Raw genomic sequence first — 22,605 nt, 5'->3', positions numbered from 1 at the left:
ATGTCGAGCAGACAATTTATGGTGATGGATGCAACTAAACCAAGCGCCTAAATCTGGGGAATTTTAAACATAGCAGTTTGCTCTTGCGTGCCTCGCGATGCTCTTGAAGGGTCTGTATGTGCAGAGATGCTTTGTGAAAACTTGTTCTTGCTCTCTATGCTCCGAAACACATTGAACGGCGCAAATTAAAGGCTGAGTGAGTCTAGTTGTTGCCATACAATGAATTCCGGAATGAAAATGAACTTCAAAAAGTTTAGCAATTCCAGTGACCATATTCGAATTTGTGTGAAGCAAAACGTAAGTCAGTAGTTTAATTAAGTATTGCAAAACTAAATAGAATGAGAGCAATTGCCTTACATTTTACATTTGCAATATGTTAATGCTGGTGCACCACGAAAGTCATAACAAATTCATACCGTGTGCTTGTATATCCACCACAATGTTCAGAAGCCATGCCGAAATCGATGCAGCATTTCATGCGGCTGCACATTGAGAAACTTTCACAGAGAAATGTCAAGAAGCCGAAGACGGTGATCGGTGTCTCTTTGTCTAAAAACGATGAGACATTTATTTCCAAAGTACAACGTATAAGTATATACATTTAAGAATTGTATGGTCCTTTTGTCACAACTGAACATATGCATCATGAATAAGCAGCCGAAATTGAGCCCATATATACTTAACATGAATGGTGTGGACGAAAAAAAAATAAGATAGACAAATTATTAGAAGCCCTTAATAACAGGCACTGTATGCAGCTTAATAAGCACAATATATGTCGACGTTTTATGCATTCCTATATTATTTCACCGTGCAAAACCGATGTATACTAACTCGCACTACAATGTCGTTTATGGCAGACAGCTTATACAGACCGATGCTAATATAGATATATATTGTAGTGATACTGTACACAATAACACGGAACAAATATAAGGCATATCAGAGTTAGTCAGTTCTTAATTTTCCCTCCTTTTCTGCTCTGTTTTGTTTCCATCTTCTTCGTCAGGCCGCTTCATTCGCCCGTTGTGTAGGATCGGTTTCGATGGGATACCACAGCCTCGAGGCAACATTTTTACTGACCAGGAAATACCGGATACATGCTGCTTCAGATCACGAATGGCTCTTTCAACCAAGCCATTCACAGCACCATAGCTGGATGCTATGGTGCTGTGAACCTGAGCACGATTCCGCGCTGTTCCGCCCAATATTGCAGTCAATGGCTCCTATATGCTGGCACGTTGTCGCAGACCACTAGTTTCCCAGTCTGAACCATTTTATGGCTAATAAACACAACAACGTTGTTAGTGTCCTCTCCTGCTGGTTTCACAGCCACCATTCTGGTGCATATGTCAACATATATCAGGAATACTTAGGGTTTAAAAAAAATTAAATTATGGGGTTTTCCGCGCCAAAACCACTTTCTGATTATGAGGCAAGCCTAGTGGGGGTCTCCGGAAATTTCGAACACTTGGAGTTCTTTAAAGTGCACCTAAATCTAAGTACACAGGTGTTTTCGCATTTCGCCCCCATCGAAATGCGGCCGCTGTGGCCGGGATTCAATCCCGCGACCTCGTCCTCGGCAGCCCAACACCGTAGCTACTGAGAGACCACGGCGGGTCATTTAAAGTTTTTTTGACACCTTCGGATTTCTTCCGCAGTACAGCCATGTCCAAGTGGGCAACTTCAAATGGTGTTTTTGAGTAGTGAGGCAAGGTCATCTGCTGAGTAGGTTGCCTCAATTTCGTTTTATTTATTTGGCTTTCGTGGCATGATTGTACATATCTCTTGGTGTCTTCTTTCATTATTGGCTATGTAAATTTTTTATAAGCTTCATGTAGGTTCTCCAGAAGCCATCATGACCGCCTGAATGAGGGCTGGTACGACACAGATGTAAAACTTGTGGTACCATGGTTGGAGGCACTGCAATTCTTCCTATCTCAGTGCGCTGCAAAACTTCGGTTTCCTTCCATACTTTGGTGGCGTTCATTGGTTAATGTAGAGCTTCCTTTTGCACAACTGCCAGCCTGGAAAGGCAACAGCATCCTTCATTGAAACACCCGGAGGTTGATTGACTTCTAATCCTAACTGCTGAAGTTCGCCTATTCAGCGCGCAATCTTACCGTTAGGGTCTGCCATTTTCAAAATAAACGGAACTGTTTCGTGATCAGTGAAGAGCTTGAAATGCGAGCCTTCCAAGCACGAAGGAAAATTTTGAATGGTTTTCGAAAGCGATTGTGCTCCTTTCTTTGTTCTGGTGTAATGTACTTGTGTTTTCGTCGATATGTAACTGTGGCAGCCAACTACACGAAGTTGTTGATTCCTTGCTCGGCTGCCGTCTTGCTGGTACAGGACCGCTGCGGTTCCATAGTGAGAAGCATCTGTATTAAGTTCGAAAGGAAAGGTAAAGACGGAAGGCAGAAGACGGGATTAGATCATTTGAACAAAATAATATCTGTAGGCCACCTCACACTCCTCCGTTCAGCAGATGGGTACGTTTTTTTGGGTCATCCTTGTCAAGCATCGTATTTTCAAGGCATAATCTTTTATAAATGCTCTAAAGTAGCCAGCCAAGCCTAGAAACACTCAGAGTGAACGGATGCCGTATTGTCTGACTAGTTCTGCGATACGTGTGACAGAGTATTCCTTTGTGTTTTTGGTGGCTTCTTCCAGTACTCTACCCAGGAAAATCACTCTGTTTTTGATAAATTAGCTCTAGATTTTCAGAGCCGCCTCTGAAGGAGCTGTGAGCACATGTGACAACTGTTCTACATGTAAATGTTCATTCTTGGAGTATGCAATGATGTCGCCCACGTAAACGTCACAAAAAAACAACGTAGGCTTTCACAACAGTGTTCGTAATCTTTTGGAACCTGCTTGGCGAATTATTCCAACCAAATGGTAAGCAACTTTATTCACATATATCCAAAGGGGTAATAAAAGCAGTGTAGTGTTTTTTTTTTTCTCTTATTGAGGTGGCATTTGCAAAAGCCCTTGTAAAGATCGATACCAGAAAAACAGTTGCAGCCGCCAATTTCATTTATAACTTTGTCGATCTTCGGCATTGGAAAAGGGATCAGGTGGGTTTGACTGTTAACCATTTATAGCTCGTAGACAGCCGCAGGCTACAATTTTGTTTTGGAGCTATTTTTGGAGCTGTTTTGCACCTATTGTTATCGGTGATGCAAAGGCGGACAGGGACTGCTGAATTATGTTGGCATCCAGCCTCGCTTGGAGTTCTTTGAGCCACGCCTTCTTTTCCCTCGTCAGATTGTGCGGCTATTTTATTGCTACACTTGTGCCGTTTAACTTGAACGGGACTTGAAACTTGGTTTTGGCTGGCAGATATCCTCTCAAACAGACGTGTTCTGGATACACTTGACGAATGTCATCTCCATTTTTCGGTACTCACAGTTGTTTCGATTTGAGGTCTGCATTAACATTATCGATGCCAAGGCACACCGACACACTGTCATTACAGTAAATATTCAGCTTCATTAACTTAATGTGTGGACGGCAGAGCAGAAAATCATATCCCACGTTTTCAACAGCCTGAAGCTACTACTTCCGTAATATGTGACTGATATTTAAACTTAACATGCATACATTCACAGTGTTCACGTTCGTTGCCGTCACATCCCCGTACAAGTATTCGTTTTCCAGGAAATGTATGTTCAGGTTTTGCTTCGGTTTTCCTGATTATGGACACAGATTTATTTATTTTATTTATTTATACATACTGCAGCCCATTAGGGCTGTGGCAGGAGTGGGTGTACATGCCAGGAAAACTGATTATGACATCCAGAAAGAAGAACATAGAAATATAAAAATGTGGAGAAATTATACATCAGCAATAGCATTTAAAAATTAAGAAATGGGTAACAAACGAGGTAACAAATTCCACTGTTCAATAATGCGGGGAAAAAACTGTATTTGAAAGTGTTAGTGCGTGGATGGAGTGGTCTGAAATTAGAGGCATGATAAGCCCTAGTTGAAGTCAGCCAAGCGGGCATTAAAAGGGAGGGATCTGATAGGTGACAAAGAGAGTGCCGCCGTCTAGAAAGAAACTGTAGGTTTAATTCCGCAAGAGCAGCTGACGATGAAAAGTGTCGGTCGAAGCGACGGTAAAGAAAACGCATAGCCTTCCTCTGGTCCGACTCAATACAATTAATTTGACATTGTTTATATGGGTTCCATACGGAGGAGGCATATTCTAAAATTGGGCGAATCAGTGTTTTGTATGCTACTAGTTTAGTGTCCCTCGGAGCAGCAGACAACGTCCGGCCGATGTAACCAAGTTTTTTGACGCTTTACTACAAACGTAATATATGTTTCGACCAAGAAGAGGTGCGTGTAAAAATGACGCCTAAATATTTGTATTGAAAAACTCGTGTTAGTGGTACACCGTTGCATATATAATCATAACATACGGGCATGTGTCTGTTAGTGAAAGACATTATAACAGTTTTATGAAAATTTATGCTCATTTTCCAAGTAGCCCACCAGTAAGAAAATGATACAAAGGCATCAGTGTGCACTACTTTGCTCAAGAGCTCGCACAGTTTTTCCATTCGCTTCTCGCTGAATATACAGGAGGTTTGAGGACATCAGTATGACCGTCTCGGTAGTCAATAAAGGCGCACTTCTACCATCTGTTCTTTCTTTTCGCTCTTCCTTGCCAAATGTTTTAAGAAATGTGGTAATAGTTGGTCCTGAAACGTCCGGAGTTTAGAAATTTCGTCCTGCGTTTCCTCTGAAAATGCGTTGGGAAGTGGTGTGAGAGCTACCAATTGATATTTCGTGAGGATCTTGTTGATCTTTGCTTGCTCTCTCCACCCAGTAGTGCGGGAAAGCTTGCAAAAGCTCTAACAGTGCTTTGAGCGTTTCGGGACACCTAAGCTGTATCACCCGACATATTTACATTGGTAGTCCATGAGTAATGAGCATTAGCACGGATTCCAATGGCAGCTTCGGCTCAGTAGTGTGAATTAGGCGTTGCTTTTCAAGGAAATAGTCTAGTGAAGTACCAGTCTTGAAGCCAAAGTAAATGGCCTGATGCCATCTTTCTACTGAATTTCCTTGAATGGTTGGTACAAAGCTTGCTTTCCATTTGGACCATGGTTCATTTTTTCAACCCAAGAGTGCAGACTCATACCATTTTGTTGCTAGTGCCGCAAAAAATGGTCGCATGTGAACTACACGGACTATGTCAGTCTTCCATTCATTGCATTCTGCACCCGGCTCGCAGAAACCTATGCAGCTTTCTGGATAGTCAGAGTAGCCATTCAATACTTCTTGTCGTACGCTTTCGAAACGGCGATTCTCATGAAGGTTGACTGCTGACATTACCGTTCCAGTGAGGTTGTTTTCCTACAACAATTGCGGCTACTGCATTTCCAATGACTGCAGAATAGCTGACCGCACGTCAAATGAAGATGGCTCAATGCTATGGCATGTCTGAAGCCGCGTTTACACAAGTTCACCGAATAAGGGTGCCGGTGCATATACTTATGCTGACCCTTCGGCGAGAAGCTGCTTGTACGCAATGGAGGCTTCAGGCAAGACAATGGCGACGAGCTCACCTGTTTGTTACGAGTTCAGGAAGGTCGAGGGAATTTTCGTCTTGAGCCTGGAATTTCTTGAAAAACAAGTGGCCGTCAGTCTTCAGCAACGAATTCCACCCACATCACGGTCTCTATTGTCGGATGCGCCAAAGATATATAGTGTTACTTACATAATAATAAAGAATAAACACGATGCACGTCGCCATTAGTCGTTTCTTTTATTTTGCTTCCTATTCAGCTCGCTTATATGTTTCCATATTCTTCGTCAGGAAACTTCATATATATGGAAAAGGTATCTGGCGACGTACTGGTCGAGCTACACACGGACGCAAAACCGTGTTGGCATATTAAAAGCGAAGAAGCTTCGATTTGAAATTATACTGTGAGAATCCATAAGGTTGTTTGAAGCCGTAAGAATGAATGTTATTGCAAAGCCTTGTACTGGCCTTTGATTCCTTGATGGCGCACACAGGCACGAGAGCCGCATTTTCTTCTGCTCTTCTTTGTGTGATGTCATCTTTAATGTACTTCTTGCTCATTGTTCTTAGCTTAATGTTCATCTTCTTTCTGAATTGTGACGTAGCTGTCCTGTGCGATGGCCTAGAGTCCTTCACAATGAGCTTTATTCCTAGATTATGGAAATTATGCGCCAACATGTACTTCCTACATATATCCCTATTTGATTTTTTTTTCCGGCGGAGCAGGTACATTGTTATGCTCTATTTTTCTTAAAACCGCTGTGTTGTCAGTTATTGGTTAAGTTACCTGCAATACCGGATGCCTTACCTCTCGTCTCAACTCCTTGCACCGTTCGAGGGCTGATGCTTGAAATAGATTTCGTTTCGGCTTATGCTACTCCTCTTGCAGGGCATTCTTTCGACGGTACATATGTGCTTGAAATGCCCAAAAGCGGAGTTGTTGCTTGAATACTTAGCGTCATTTTTAGTGTTCCAAGGTATTAGTCGCAGCAGTACAGCGTATTGAACATAGAGCAAGCAAGAAGGAATATACCTCTATTCTTTTACCAGGCTTTGCCTAGATATTTTTATGACCTACGGACTATATAGAATGAATCAGCACGCAGCAAGCAAGCTAAGTCGCGATGTCTACAACTCGGCCTAACAGTGGCCATATACATCGGCGCTTTGCAGTTAGCTACCTTGGCCCCAATTGTACTACATGATCACCTTGACTGGCTGGCACCACCTTGCTGGGTTTTGCTTCAAGATCAGGAAGGGGTTGAATAGAAACTCCTTTTATCAACAAAGAAATCCTAATACTTCGCTGATTCCACATCGCATGGAGGTACAGCCAGTTCTCAGCGACGGGTATGTGGTATTGCTTAAAGGTGCGTGAGAAACTGGGTGCTCTTTGGGAAGAACAGTGCGAGCGCTTGAGAGAAACGGAGAAAGAAAGATTTATTCTTACAGAATGGCTGATAGGTCGGCCTGAACTACTATGTCTTGGACTGCTGAGTAACGTTTATACTGGGGGTAAGGGTGACACAAGGAAAGAGAGAAAGCGACGATAATAATGTTGATGACAAAATGCACTAATAGAAATGCAAGATATATCAACAACTGCTCCAGCTTCTAAGTTCATGAAAGCAGTTACATCGGATTCAATATTTTTGGAAATTTACGGCTCGGGAAACTTTGCTGACCGTCAAAGCTCACGTTAGTATGCTTTATTAATTATTTATTCTTTGCAGAGTTGCTGGTGACACAAATGTAGCCTACGTTTCCGATTTCCTCCAGATTATTCTCTTACCCGCTCTACTGAACAAGTTAATGAAGTTATGCGCATTGGTGTAAGAAGTATATTCATTGAGACCAATACCCGTCCCATACTGCATGACTTATCGTGGTCAGCAGTATAATGTATTACCGGAGTTACCAAGCTGCTTTAGGTGAGAACGGAGGTTACTTTCGAATTCTGGGATTTCCGAGTAAGAATTTGAATCGATTAACCAAGTGAGGATCCGCTACACGCAAAGTGTGATATGTATCTGACAAATGCTTCGGGTTATATTACCTTAAATGAACCTGAACGTCAGACGCCATCAAGAGTGAACTTAAAGCCGTCAAACTTGGAGCGAATGTTTCTTGCACAAAGTAAAAGAACCAATGAGCCCTAAAGGTGTGCTCATTTTATATAAAGCCAGGAGTGTATTTGCCTTTCTCGCATCGAAGCATGATGGGTTGTGCACAGTGTCATATCAATTAAAATATGAGCTCCTCTTTCCGTGCGCCTACATCTGAAAGGTTAAGTCAGACGATCACACGCGCAGCCTAGAAGTCGACGGCATGTAATTTCACCTAGGAGGAAAGCATGTGGTGGAAAAAGTTCTTCGGCGCATTAAGCATACGCTCCATCCTTAGCAGTAGCCAACTTCTCAGATGTCACGTTGATATGCAAATGCAAATGCTAGAAACAAACTACAGGACCTCTGAAGGATAGACAATTAGTAACTGCCTCACTTTAAGTTTTTTTACCAGTGGATACAGTGATAGTAATAATGCTGTTGTACTGTGTTTAACTCTATCTGCTTGGCAAGAGTAAAAGGAGCCATGCATATTCGTAATTTCAAAAGAGGAATCGAACAGTTGCTTCGATTCAATCTATTTAATTTAGATATGCACTATTTCAAATAATCGAATATTCATTTGTGTTCGAATTCAAGGAATACGAACCGTAAATGGAGAGTCGAAGGAGAGAGCCCAACGCAAGAGAGGTTTGTTGCGAATAATTTTGTTGCAGGACAGCTCCAGTTGTTGCGCAGATGCACCAGTTCGAGATCGAATGCGCAAGGTGGATAACTCATTCTAAATCGCTTTCCTTCATTCATCAAGAATGCTTCACATTTATGCAGCCCATATACGTGTTTGTCGTGACAGTGTATGCCAAACAACTTACTATTAACCAGTCTCGCCATTCTAACATCGCTTTAGAACAATCCGCCGTCTTTTAGTATGACACTTCTCGATGGCGAAGAACACTAGACCCTATCTGTGACTGGCAACATGATGTGTCTTTTCTGTATTACTCTCCCTGTAATGGCACCGTCATGCAATGAAAGGCAGAACTATTCACTTTTGGTGTGATTCGAAAATTTCACTCTGCCAACGTCAATAAAAGCCATAATTCCCGCATGTTCTTAACCGTCCTGCACGGCTTGTTCTACGGGGATTTGGTTCCAAGAGGGGACATAGTGGTATGATATTTTGCAGTTATGATATTTTCGCTTTCCTTTCACTATTGGGGAACAAGAAATAAAATTGTTCCCTTTTTCTCATCCAACGTCAGAACAAGCTACGCTAACAATCATCTTTTACCACCTGGCGAGCAGCATGCACAATACTCGAGCAGCCTTTCATAGCACATAGTACGCACTTGCGTCAGCGGAAGAGTGTATCAAATAATGCCCCGAAGGCGAGTTGAAACCGAGCTGAATCTCGCAGGTGGCTTCTAGCATCAGCTGAGTAAAGCGCATAAGCAACAGACTGGGCTATCTGAGAGAAATCCGAATCGTTGCACGTGTACAAAGGCCCTGGCGGCATCTGGAGTTTCGGATGAGAGGTTTCCGACAAACATAACCTGGGGTATTTTCGCACACGCTCACCCTTGACGGGTTACCCCTTTCATTTCACCTAGTAAATGATGCATTCTCTCTTGGGCACTCATTCGGCTGAACTGATTTTGCTCACCCAGTCTATCACTACGCATTCAAAGTGATGAATGGGGGAGAATACGTCTCCAGGAGTTGGAAGCAGCTAGACAGCCTAAATTGTGGTACTTAATCTCCAACCATTACGTTGTAACGATCAGAGACAAATTCTTCAACGGGACTGCAGGGAAAGAGTTTTATTTGTTCTTGAGGAAAACTCACACGCTGTGCTGAAATTCCCTGCACGGTAAACTGCGTCGTGCAGTTCGACTTACATATCTTGTTTCTGAAAAAGACAAATGAAGAGCAAAGCATAAAGTTAGTCGCTTTCGCAGAATAATGTGGCGCATGTCAAACTCTACTCCATCTCACAAGTGCATTTGTAGTACTGTAGAAACTACTGAACTCCTTAGATAGGAGGAAGGCGACTGCCCCTCGAGATGTACTCTTCCGCGCTACGTCCACTGCACGCCCTAACAGTACATGCAATGTGTGTGCGCAAAGGTCATAACATGCCACTTATTGCAGGTAACGTAGCATGTACCAAGCGAATAAAAAACTCTCCAATTCCGCCAATACAAGACAATTAAACCCAGAACATTAATATGCTGTACAAGGATATTGTTACCTCTGTACGCCTCGTGCCTTCCGCGGTGGTGCTAACCACTACTGAGATCGAGTTTATATTTTATCCAAGCGCCTCCTCAAGAAACAACTGTACTTACAGAAGATTCGCCGCGTAACTGCTGTACATTATCGGAACCCTGCTCAAGACACTCTTTATTGAAATCTTTTGTATCACATGACTTTAGTTATTTAAAACAATCATGATTTGCGACATGTCTTGTAATTAGAAGGCACGAATTGAAGGGCAGTATTTCGATCTGCAGTGGGGGTTTTTCTGTCTTTACTGCCATACTCTCGTCCGTGTCATTTCATTTTCTGATTATTGAAGATTACTCAGCTTGATTATTTTGTCTTTTATTCTCCTTACGTTCTGTATCGATCTTCCTTTCCTTCTTGATGTGTAGGCAGGCATTGTCCCATTTGGAGTGACAATTTCGAGCCTGCTCATCGCTTTCATTTTGAAACCAAATTCGCATATTTTTCCACACGATAATAGAACTGCGGCATTAAACTGTACTTTGCAAATGATATCATCAGTGCACTAAAGGCACTCTCTTGCGAGAAGGACTGTCCATAAAATTCGCAATTGGTCGGAACAGATGCAACTGTTGACGCTAATATTACTCTACCAGTAGGAAGCCTTTACTAGAAACGTGAACTTACACTTCTTCCTGCGGAGAAGAGCGCTGTAGTGCAGGGGAGTGCCCAGACCATAGCCGTAGTTCAGGCCATAGCCAAGTAGGCCGTGGCCGTATCCGTAGTGACCGACACCGTAGCCGATGCCGCTCACTCCGTAGCCGTAGGCTGGGACGGCGTGGTGGGCGACAGTTGCAAAAGCCGGGGCATGGTGAACAGCGTGGTGCACGGTGGCCACGGCAGGAGCAGCGTGGACAGCGGCGACCGCTGGGGCAGCGTGCACGGTGGCGACGGCCGGAGCGGCAGCCACAACTGGAGCAGAGCGGTAAACACTCGTGACAGCTGGAGCAGCGTACGCCACGGCTGGAGCAGCGTGGGCGACGGTCGCAACAGCTGGAGCGGCGGCCACGACATGAGCAGATCGGTAAACGCTGGCTACAGCCGGAGCCGCGTACGCCACGGCTGGAGCAGATCGGTAGTAGCTGCCATAGGTTGGACCGGCGTAGGAGATGGCAGGAGCGGCGTGGGCTACGGTGGCAACGGCTGGAGCGGCTGCCACGACGGGAGCAGAGCGGTAAACACTGGTTACAGCCGGAGCGGCATACGACACAGCTGGAGCGGCATACGACACAGCTGGAGCGGCATACGACACAGCTGGAGCGGCATACGCAACAGCTGGAGCGGCATGGGCCACGGTGGCAACAGCTGGTGCGGCAGCGACGACTGGGGCAGACCGGTAAACGCTGGTCACTGCTGGAGCAGCGTATGCCACGGCTGGTGCGGCATGGGCAACGGTAGCCACAGCAGGGGCATGGTGAACGGCCGCAACAGCTGGTGCGGCATGATAGGCGGCATATGTGCGCGCCACCGCAGGAGCATAGCCGAGCCCGTAGCCGGTCAAGCCGGAATAGCCAATTCCATGAGCCAGACCATAGTGGCTAAGGCCAAGGCCGTAGCCAAGGGTTCCAGCGGCGGAGACGTAGGACGCCAGGGCAAGGAAGACGAAGGCGCGAATCTGCAGATGAGTAGGTGCAGTTGAGAAAAAGCAATTTGAGCAAAAATTAACAGGACGTTTGCTCAGAGGTTTGCTTTGAGAAAGTTTCGGTATGAATATTATTAAAGGAACTTGCTGAAATGATTAACGTACAATCGTAATTTATTGTAATAAAGTATACTTGCCTACTTCCGCAGGGAAGTATTATTCAGATATCTACCATGAGACAGCCAGTATATTAAATAGCCCAAGTAGTCCTTGAGCTTTTCTAGTATACATGGTCATGGGGAAATGATCTACGCGTACACAAAGGCTGCCAAGGGAAGCACGTGTAGTCTTGGTGAAAATTATTCCCCTTGTGGAAACGTCGACTCTATCGAAATGCCTTATTAAAGCAGCCCTTGATAATCTTAGAGCCAGTTTGAGAGCCCCATGCATAGTTCAAAAACACATTCCTGAACCCTGTAAGGGCGCACGCTTGTGCGTGAGTTTTAAAAGAACTCTGACATTCATGTCGCATGCGTATAAACAGAAGCGAAGCGCTTTCTGAAGTAGAGAAAAGGACCCAGGACATTGCCAATGAAGGTTCAACGCCATGACAATATTCTTCTATGTTTCTAGCAATTTGTAATAGGAAACAGGAAACCACTGTTTCTGTAAACGCCAGACGCATAGACCGTTTCTTACGGCGATACTCATTCTTGTCGTTACATGGCATTGCGAATAAGACTTCCTGAGCCTGCTCCTGCAGAGTCGGTATGTTGTTGTTTAAATATTCCTTGCGCCCTGTAGCAAAACGCCGAGTGTTATTCTCGTCCTAGTCACCGCTGAACAAGTGGGAACGCTTGGAAAGTGCAAAGCTTCGGCGTTTACCATGGTTGGCTCTTGAGTGGGGGTGCGATGAAGACGAAAAGCTTCCAGACTGCCGCTAACGTTCCCCTGCCGTGCTTTTATACGCTGCAAGATGGGCCGGAGGAAAGGGGAAACGATCGGAAGACATTGGCTTCGGGTGTGGAAGCTCTCTGCGATTCCACCGATGCGTTCGCCAGCACCTCTATAGATGCGGTGGTAGCTCGATGGGTTCAAAACAGCGCCCCACGAAAAGAAGCAAACAAGGTCGCGCTCAACGAGCAGAGTCAAACAGAATCCGCGCGCACGGAAGAAGAGCGTATCGATATGACGGAGGCTGGCAAGGATCTTTTTTGCCGTGAAGACGGCGAAACGCGACTGGAGAGATGCTGATTCTGGCTAGCACACCGAAGGTCGACGAGCGTGGCCTTTCTCCTGCTTTCCGCTATGAGTTACGCGGCTTTCAATTCTTGTTTGTTTTGCTTGCAATGCTGGGGGAACGGTGAGGTGCAAGGCGCGACTGTTTCGAAGATCGTGTTTTAAGTATTCCAGCGCGTGTTGTGCACTGCATGTCGCACGTCGAGCAGCGCGCACTAAGCACGCAATCGGCAGTAAATGGCGCCGTCAAGGATTCTAGATAAAAACTGGGGCAGCAGCGGGCGTAGCAGTGGTGGTGCATTTAGTCAAAGCGGGGTGCCGACAGTGCGCGCTGATACCTCCTCGGTTGTCAGCCATTGTAAATACAAGAGGAAATGCTATCTGCGTTAGGAAAGTGCATTTTCCTTCTGTGCAACCGACATATCACGCTTTTGTGTCTCGCTTCGATGTAGAGCGCAATCTCACATGAACGACCACGCGGCGCTATTAGTAGACGAACCCCGTTTTTCATTCAGACATGAATTGCGGACTAGCAATTTTTGAAATATGAAGGCAATCAATTTGCATTTATTCCTACAAAATATGTCAAAAAATTTATTGTTTTAAGTAATCATCCTCTCTCTGAAAACGGAGGCGAAATGCTGTGAAATGTAACGTTAAATTTTTTTACCGGCGAAAAACCCCCGTCGAGCACGACTCTTTCATAGTTTTTAATTAGCAATATATTTAATCCTTCTTAACTATATTTACTTTCTTGATCTGATAAAGCTACAAATGCACTATTTTGCGAGAATTGAGATTTGTAACAAAGTAAATATTCCGATATAAGGATATATTCAGCCTCGGGAACCGTAGCGGAAGCCGGATGTCTACCGCTAGATGTCATCGCTTCCCAAGGAACAACGCGTACCCATCTTCGGCATGTGCTCTAAGGGAAGAAGCACTTCATGTACGGCGTCCACGTAACCCACGGTAAGTATGGCGTTGTCCAAGCTGTGCAAATCCTTCACCTTCCTCCGATTATTTAGTCACAGGAATTACTGCCACCTAGCTTTCCCACCTGGACAGTTACACGTCGAGGTGTAAACCAGTTAGTATTCGGTGCAAATGGGACAAAGAGTCGCATGCCACAGGCCACGCTGCTGCAGGATACTCTCCTCTACTTATCCGGGAAATATACTCGGCCCACCCGCATCTAGACTGATGCCTCAACCGCTCGGGAGACTTCCTCCTGTGGCCTGTATCCGCCCTCAACGAGACAAATTTTTTCTTATCGGCTGCAGCGGAGGTCATGCTCAGCGACATCACAGCTTCACGGCATCAAAGAAGCTGTCCACAATATACTGCGCCGGGCGACTGGCCAATGGACAATTTTCACTGACTCCTAAGGAGCACTACAAAAATAAAAAGTTAAGGGGTTTTACGAGCCAATATTCATTTCTGATGATGAGGCACGCCTTAGTAGAGGACTCTGGAAATTTTGACCACCTGGGGTTCTTTAAAGGGACACTAAAGCGAAACAAGAAATCAGTTTAGACTAATGAAGCATTGTTTGAGAACCCTGCAGGCAGTGATTTCGAAAAAAATAGTTGGACTATTAGATGAGAAAATGGAGATCCAAGTATCAGTATTTGAATTTCGCGCTGAAATCCTAGCGCCGGTACGTCATCCTGACGTCAGGGATTCCAAAGTATGTTTTCGCATTTGCGCCGCGTTGGCTGAATAAAGGTTCTCGAAGCTTGCCATGTTTAATATTTGGTTACATTAGAAAGCATTGTAGTCAATCTGCACCGCTATATATTATTAGTAGGCACTAATGCCGTCAAAATCCAAGACGTCACAGTCCCCAGGTGCGAGAACATAAGTAAGCGTCGCCGCCCGTATTTCGTTCTTGCGCTTTTTCTGGCTTACCAAACGTCTTGTCTTTGTAAGAGTGGTGATTTTGGTGTTGTAGAACGGTAATTTACTGATGCAGAAGAAATCATTTTTCACTTTAGTGTCCCTTTAACACGGGTGTTTTCGCATTTCGCCCCCATCGAAATGCGGCCGCCGTGGCAGGGTTTCGATCCCGCGACCTCATGCTCAGCAGTCCTTCATCATAGGCACTGAGCAACCATGGCGGGTCACCAGAAACATTGTGCCGTCTGCTAAAAACAACAATCATCAGCCTGTTTCTTTCGACATTGTGTACTTACATCACTTGGCCATCGCATCAGGCCACTGTGTCACATTTCAGTGGACACCGACTCATTGCGGTATTCTGTCGAACGAAAAAGCAGATGAAGTGGCACGGAAAGGTCTTCAACACCAGAACTATAAGGGGATTTATTTCACTAGACATGATGCTTCCCAACTAGCTCATACATTTGCTTCCGAAGAAAAGGATCGTCTCTGGAACTTGCCATCCCAACATTACCCTTACCTTTACTCAGTCGGCCCGAAGATCCCGACTTCCATCCACCATTCCTCGCCATTTGGAAACTCTATATCATCGTCTTCGCCTATGGAAACGGCTTACGGTACCGCTTCGGTCAAGTGACAAGTCCACGCTGCAACAACTTTGGCTCCATTGAAACCATGGAGCATATCCTGTTTGAGTGTCGAGCGTATGCCGACGAGCGCGCGTTTTATGAATATTGCATGCATTCACTTACACAAAGACCTTTGTCATTTGACTGTTTCTTAGGCCGCTTAGCCTACCTCATGCAACAGAGGCGTGCAATGAACTTTTCATTTACATACCTAGAAAAAAATTGGTTAATGCTACCAACTTTAGTTCTACTCTGTCACGCTCATGCACCTTTCACGCAGCGAATTCTGTCACCTTATTGTAAGACGGTGCATACACTGAAGGACTCAACTATTGCACGCTGTTGCCCATGAATCAGAAAACTCAGTGGTCAATTCTTTCTTTACTAATTGCTTTCTTTTGTGTTTCTCTCCTTCTCTTTTTCTCCCTCCAATTCCCTGCCCCACGCAGAGTAGCATGTCAGCGATGTCTATACACCGGCTAAAATCTCTGCCTTTTCAATAAAGGATTCTCTCTTTTTCTCTCTCTCTACCGATATCTTTGTTACTTACAGGAATAAACGCGCAGAGGATGTGCTGGGGAAACAATAAGGCAAATCTGGCTGCCGTGGCAATGACATACGTAAGGATGGTGCGTTATTGGGAAACGCGATGTCGATGTCCCCTGTGCGTTTTTTGCGTACAGAATGCTATTACATTTCAAGCTGTCAGCAAGCGTTATCACTTTAGTACGCTTACGTGCAATGATTTCGTGGCCGCTGCCTCCGTGGTGAAGCTATCGCTACGTGAACATGAATGCTTCAACGTCGTTGCGTGAAGTTGGAATGTGGGAGTGATGTGCGCTCTGTCAGTGCAAGTTCAGATTTATTGATTAATTTATTTAGTTGGTGAGTTCATTATTTATCACGCCCTCAGAACTTTTAATATTTTTACAGAAGGGGGAAGGGTTACGGAAAATATCAAGTACATCAGAAAAAAATAAGTCAGGAGTACAAGTCGACATATACCGCATGCCGCACGTATCGTAAGTCAAATTCGAAAAAAAAATATGTTCAAATGCCACGTAGCTGGGCAGGATGCGGGTAATGGCTTTTACCGGCGCGTGGTAATGCTCTGATTACTGTTTGTACTCTGTCTAGCTGCATAATTAGTCCTAATAAACAATCAACTTCTCACCAGTCATAACTAAACGAAAAGTGTCAAAGAGAAAATTGAAGAGCAACATGAAAAGCTTCCAACCCAGCTTCATCTTGCTTAGTAAGTGCTACTTAAAACTTTCTTTTTTTCCATGCGCAAAAGAAGCCCGCCGATTGACGACAAATTGGCGCACGACTGGCCTCTCGTGGCACTTCGTGCGCCTTCGCGGGCTCCTGTCATGCGTGGAAAATGCGTTCGTGTAGCACACATGACCAATCAAAATCTTCATCAGAAATTTTTCACGTCGCTTTACAGTTTCCTCATTGGCACTTTTCATCTGATAGTAAAATTTTAGTGCTTAAGTGATTAATTATGACTAATTGTGTAATTATATGGATTACAAAAAAACATAATCAGAGTAACTGCATGTGACGGCCAGCAACACTAAGCTAGTTATGTGGGCTATGTGGCACTTGCAAGTTACGTGCGACAAGCGGTACAGTACCTTGGCAGTAATATATGCAGTAGAAAAAGAAGTAAGTGGTAGTCATATATGACATGTACCAGTGCATGAATCTGCCTCCCAGTAAGTAACGTTAGGCAAGACTTCACAAAAATAGGAATTACTCCGATGAAAACACTAATTACGGGAAGGGGTCTCCATCCTAGTGACATCCGAGGTTGGAATGGCAGGGACAATGTATCTGGGCTGCAAGAAAGGATGTGAAGTTTCGAAGCGCGAGCGGCACGACGGGAAACGTAGTGTAGAGTACAATTCATTGCAGCATGCAGTGCTGCACGGTAAAAAGTTTATAAAATAAGATCTTACGGTAAAATTAGCATTGGGCTAGGACGAATGAAAGAGAAAGAATTGTTTTCATAGCTGACACACCGGCATTCTTATTGTAGTTGGAGCAAATAAATCAAACAGGTTTATTGTGAACTACTTTTAATGTGTCGTTAGAGTTGAAGATATAGGAGTCCCCAGTAGATGCCACAGTTTCTGATTTCTGGCGTCATAGTCTTGAATGGAACAACAACTTACAGACTTGAGCAAATAAAAACGGTTTCCATCAGTAACTAAGAAGGCGGTTACCAGTATTCGCGTTAGAATCTTTATTCGAAGATTTTCAGCGACCACTGAAAGAAGAATTACCCGTCACACTTTGCGACACACTCATTCATTGCTGTGAATACCCTATGAATTGTTTAGGTTAATCCTTATTACCAGTGACTGGCGTACGATGACGTTCGTGTGTAATGCAGATGCAGGCGCGCTCAACTAGGCAATATTCCATTGGAAATGTTGTTATCTTATGAGAAGTGTGTAATCTGCAGGAGGATAAAAGAGACTGGAAGCCTTTGTTGAATTACCTTGCAATGTTAAAGCCCTTACTACTATCCAACGGGAGCTGTGCTGGAATCTCATTCATTAGTGTGTTTAATTTGTGATCGTAGTAAATAACTTTTTACTAAAAACGCAATAGAGAGATGAAGCGCTCGCGGCCTAGCGGTTAAATTGTTGGACTCCCGTGATCAGAGAAAGGTAACCGTGCTCATAATTATTGGTTGATATCCTTGTTTTTACTATTGAAGTATAAAACGAGGCCAGGCTAGAAATATCTAGCAGCCTCCCTTCTTACCACAAAGTGCCTGGAATCGAGCGGAGAACGCTTCACATTAAAATAAAGATTAATCACCGATGGTGAGTGTTGCTGCTCAGATATAATAAAGGTCTAGCAAGATGGATATATTGTCTAGCGTTAAGAGTCACTTTTGCGCCAGAACTGTGCCAAATTAGAGAACACTTTAAATTATAACGAAGCTTTAGCTCAGGTCTAACTCCAGTTGGCCTATTGCAATGGATGTAATGCTTCTGAAGTGCCGCAATGCTTCCATGAGACAACTCTTTAATTACTGCATTTGAGTAACAGTTGTTGCATGTGAGCGATAAGATTAACTTCTAGTGAATGTACGAAGGAAAACTTTCTTTAGCTCCTCGACTCTTTTTATGAAAATTCTCTTAAAACTGATGTGTCAGAAAAAGGGAAATTCGGTGGCGGCCTAGTTGGTTAGACATAATTATAATTGTTGGGCAAAGCGACGAAGGTACATGGTTACTTTCTTGCTTAGGTGCACATTTTAAGTGTGACCAGAAAAAAAAGTTCTTTGCTTTGGTTGCTCGGCTGTGTTTCCTTGGTGCAACTTTTAGCGGTTCCGCTAGACGTGTTGCTTCGAATGATGTCTGGGCAGTCACGGCATTCGTGTCAGTAAGCAAGCAGTAAACGGTGTATCAGTGCGAAAAAATTTGGACATACAGGAGAAGCGAATGGTGTCATCATAGACTCTATTTTACGAATAACTCAGTTGTATTACTAAAGCGGAGAGTCGATATGCATGAAAGTCAAATTGTATTGATACTCAGCAAAAACAAAGTAGCTTATCATTATTAATTCATCCTTTCCTTTTACTGAAAGGCAATTTGCTGTTGTTCTGCTGGAGCTGAGAAGAGGTCTGCTGCCTGATAGGTCCATCTCTCTCAAGTTATTGCAGTATTATAGCTCTCAAGGTGAGTGGATTTTTTTTTCTCTTAGCTATTTGCTAACTGAATCATGACCATCTACTTAGCTGTGTAGATGACCACTGTTAGTGACGTTGTAGCGCTGGTGGACAAGCACTCCTTTATGATTGCATCGCATTTGACAGAGTGCAGCCCTGGCAGTATACAAAGGTGTTAATCTATAAGCCAAATTCGGTTCTTTGAGGTAATATGTTAATATATTGATGTCATTGGATTGTGGTCTAGCAGGCAAAAATGCTAAACAAGAAGAAGTAATCTTAATTTGCACTTGGTAAGATGTGCAAGCAATTCAGGCTGTTATACATGACACGGGACATTTGTAGATGTCTTCTACAATGCTGCAGTCCTGAATAGCTTCAGAGTTAAGTGATACCACTATAATTTCTCTGTAAAGCATGCAGCACAGTTTAGCATTGGGGGAGGCTGGCATCAACAGGCGTCTACTTACAGTGAAGTTAGAATGAGGTGTTACTGCTAGGGTGACTATATATAATTTATGCTTTAATGCTAATCTTGTATGAGGCAGACATATCTTAACCACTTGATTAAACAATAGTGACGTAATGTCTATGTGTACAAGTATTGCCCGTGCATTTCTGCCATTGTCCAAATGGCAGAAATGCATGGGTAATACTTATACACATAGACATTACATCACCATTGTTTAACCAAGTGGTGGCCCTGCATGCTAAAATTTACAGGGTTATTATTAGGTAATGTCAAATTTTGTTGTAATATTAAGGCACCATTTATATTATTACTGATTTCCACCATTGTGTACCATCATAGCGTGATATTTGCACTAAATGTATTTGACTTTGCTATAAAACCCTGCACAGTGGTGCATCATGAAATTTTTTTATATAGTTTCTGGCCTCAGAATGCACTTCACCTTATATTCTTGTTTGCAACAAGACTATAATACAGTTATCTCTCCTTATATTTTGTGGCACTTCAAACTGGGGCGAGCCAAACCACTGGGCAGCAATACTGGAATCGCTACAGCGTGTGGAGCTGTATTTAAACACACAAAAGGAGTACATAATTACTTTTTTAGTGTAGAACAACGGAAACAAGAAAGACGACCAGAACACGGCGCTACTCTCAACTGACATCACTTCACCCGCCGTGGTTGCTCAGTGGCTATGGTGTTAGGCTGCTGAGCACAAGGTCGCAGGATCGAATCACGGCCACGGCGGCCGCATTTCGATGGGGACGAAAGGCGAAAACACCCGTGATTTAGGTGCACGTTAAAGAACCCCAGGTGGTCGAAATTTCCGGAGTCCTCCACTACGGCGTGCCTAATAATCAGAAAGTGGTTTTGGCACGTAAAACCCCATAATTTTATTTAAGTAATTGACATCACTTTATTGCGTCACTCCTTCATAGACAGCAGAATCTAGAAGAACATGCGCAGTGAGCACCATGTGCAGGAACCACCAACATCCGATCCACAAGAGCACACTGATGCCGTGCTCAATATGGTTTTTTGGATTCCGTCGCTTGAGTGCGCTCTTGTGGATCGGATGTTGGTGGTTCCTGCACATGGTCCTCACTGCGCATGTTCTTCTAGATTCTGCTATCTATAAAGGAGTGACGCAATAAAGTGATGTCAGTTGAGAGTAACATATTGTGCTGGGGGGGGGGGGGGTCGTCTTTCTTGTTTCCATTGTTTTGCGCTACACAAAGTACTTATGGATTCGCACCAACTAGCCCGGCAACGCATTGTGTTTAACGCAAGGAAATGCGGCTTTGCCTTGTTTGACTGTGTTGCGGGCACTTCTGAAGTACTGTCTGTTTAGTAACCTTGGTGGCATGGAAGTGCCGCCCACTTCTATGCGTTGCTTTCTGTTTCATTGTGGCATCACATTACATTAAAATCATAATGTGTTTGTGCTTTTTCTAAGAGACCCATATTCCTATCCTTGTGTTATATTTGCTGTCGCATTATTTATGTGCAAATGACCAGTGCTCCAAATTCCATTTTATCGCAAAGTAAATTACTGGTACCTAAATAGTTCTGTATATCAGAAAACCAAAGCCGAACTGCCGAACCCTATCAAGCAGCAGCCTTAGTGCAGTGTCAAGTAGTCAGATTTTATTGGTCATGCAGAGGCGCACAGCGTACCTCTTTATTACTTGCTGAACAATTAAGCTGTGTGAAAATTGAGTATTTATGTAGCTTCGACCACATGTTATTGGCCATTGCTCCTGCCCTCAGCAAATGTGGAAGGTTGTCACGGCATTTCTTTTTCTAACTCTTTTTCCTTATTACAGTGTGGATTACTGCATGTGTAAGTAGGAAACGGATCCCATAGGCAATCAAAACCCAACAATGTGTAAACTTGGAACATTGATTGTACAGTTTGATAACTCAGATTAAGTAGAAATACGCCATAAACGATTGACAATTAACTTTTACTTCACACAGGGCTAGAGCAACAGTAATCATACTGTGTGCTCATACGGTGTCACATAAATTTAAATTTTAGTGTAGCTTTCCAGTGTATGCTTCTATTGTTGCACTCTGTCAGAGGGATGGTAATGTTTCGCATGTCTAGCAACTAGACTGTCTATATACAGTATTAAATATGTGCGAACTGTATTTTTTAATGATTTGATAGAACGTGTAGAAAAATAAAGCCATATAATCAATGCACAGTGATGTGACTTTCTCCGCACATGTTGCAGATTCAGAAAAGTATAGCGGAAGCTGTTGCCAAGGTTCTGACCGGAAAAGAAGGCCAGTATAAAAGGGTCCACACCACTGATCTCTACTGCAGGTGATAAACAGCACTCGAGCGCCCTCGACTGCAGCCAACCTTGTCCCGGAAGTTGGTGCTTCACAACTTCGCAGCAGCACTTCGTTTGCACGCGTGTGTGGCATCTCTTCCCCTAACATGCCTGCCTGATGTGCCATAAACTACCCAAGCAGTGTTTCGAGGTGTCCAGAATTTTTCCATTGCAGTGTCCACAGTGTCGCTAATATAAGTGGCGACCCGCCGTGGTTGCTGAGTGGCTATGGTGTTGGGCTGCGGAGCACGAGGTCGCGGGACCGAATCCCGGCCACGACGGCCGCATTTCGATGGGGGCGAAATGCGAAAACACCCGTGTATTTAGATTTAGGTGCACGTTGAAGAACCCCAGGTGGTCGAAATATCCAGAGTCCTCCACTACGGCGTGCCTCATAATCAGAAAGTGGTTTTGGCACGTAAAACCCCGTAATTAAAAAAAATATAAGTGTCGTGCAGTTGACACACTGGTAAATGAGAAAGAAATCTTGATGTAAGAGAACACTATCGTATACGGGTTCAGATTGTCATCAAAATGCTTATGAGACATGTAGACACCTCCTAAAATGTGAAAAACGACGAAGAAAATTTTCGGCAGCAATATTATCAGATCCCACGCACTAGTTAGTCCACCATATGCCCTGCTTCAAGGACAAGCGACTGCATGACGCCGCATTTCCACTGGCTTCACCTGCATCTGGTGCGGTGTGCTGCATCCAGCAAAACATATTAGAAATCAGTGATGCACAGTGCTGTCTATCCCCTTTCTCCACGCCTACTGAACACATGGTAAACTGTTTCCAAAGCAGAAAAAGAGAGGGAAAGGGCTCTGAACACATTGCATTTTAAAG

The 22,605-nt window shown here is 44.0% G+C and overlaps 1 protein-coding gene across 1 annotated transcript; it reads right to left on the bottom strand.

Moving 5' to 3' along the window:
• Window positions 1–9,424: 9,424 nt before the first annotated feature.
• Window positions 9,425–12,401, bottom strand: LOC142576117 (uncharacterized). The gene is made up of 3 exons (XM_075686071.1): window positions 12,362–12,401; window positions 10,522–11,509; window positions 9,425–9,517 (listed from the first exon to the last, which is right to left on the bottom strand). Coding segments are annotated over exons 1-3 (993 nt in total). The 5' UTR covers window positions 12,365–12,401; the 3' UTR covers window positions 9,425–9,515.
• Between the last annotated feature and the right edge of the window lie 10,204 nt (window positions 12,402–22,605).

Source organism: Dermacentor variabilis, chromosome 3, assembly GCF_050947875.1.
Source record: "Dermacentor variabilis isolate Ectoservices chromosome 3, ASM5094787v1, whole genome shotgun sequence".
NCBI lineage: Eukaryota > Metazoa > Arthropoda > Arachnida > Ixodida > Ixodidae > Dermacentor > Dermacentor variabilis.
The sequence above is the reverse complement of the archived record's forward strand: the minus strand, read 5'-3'. Positions and strand labels throughout refer to the sequence as shown.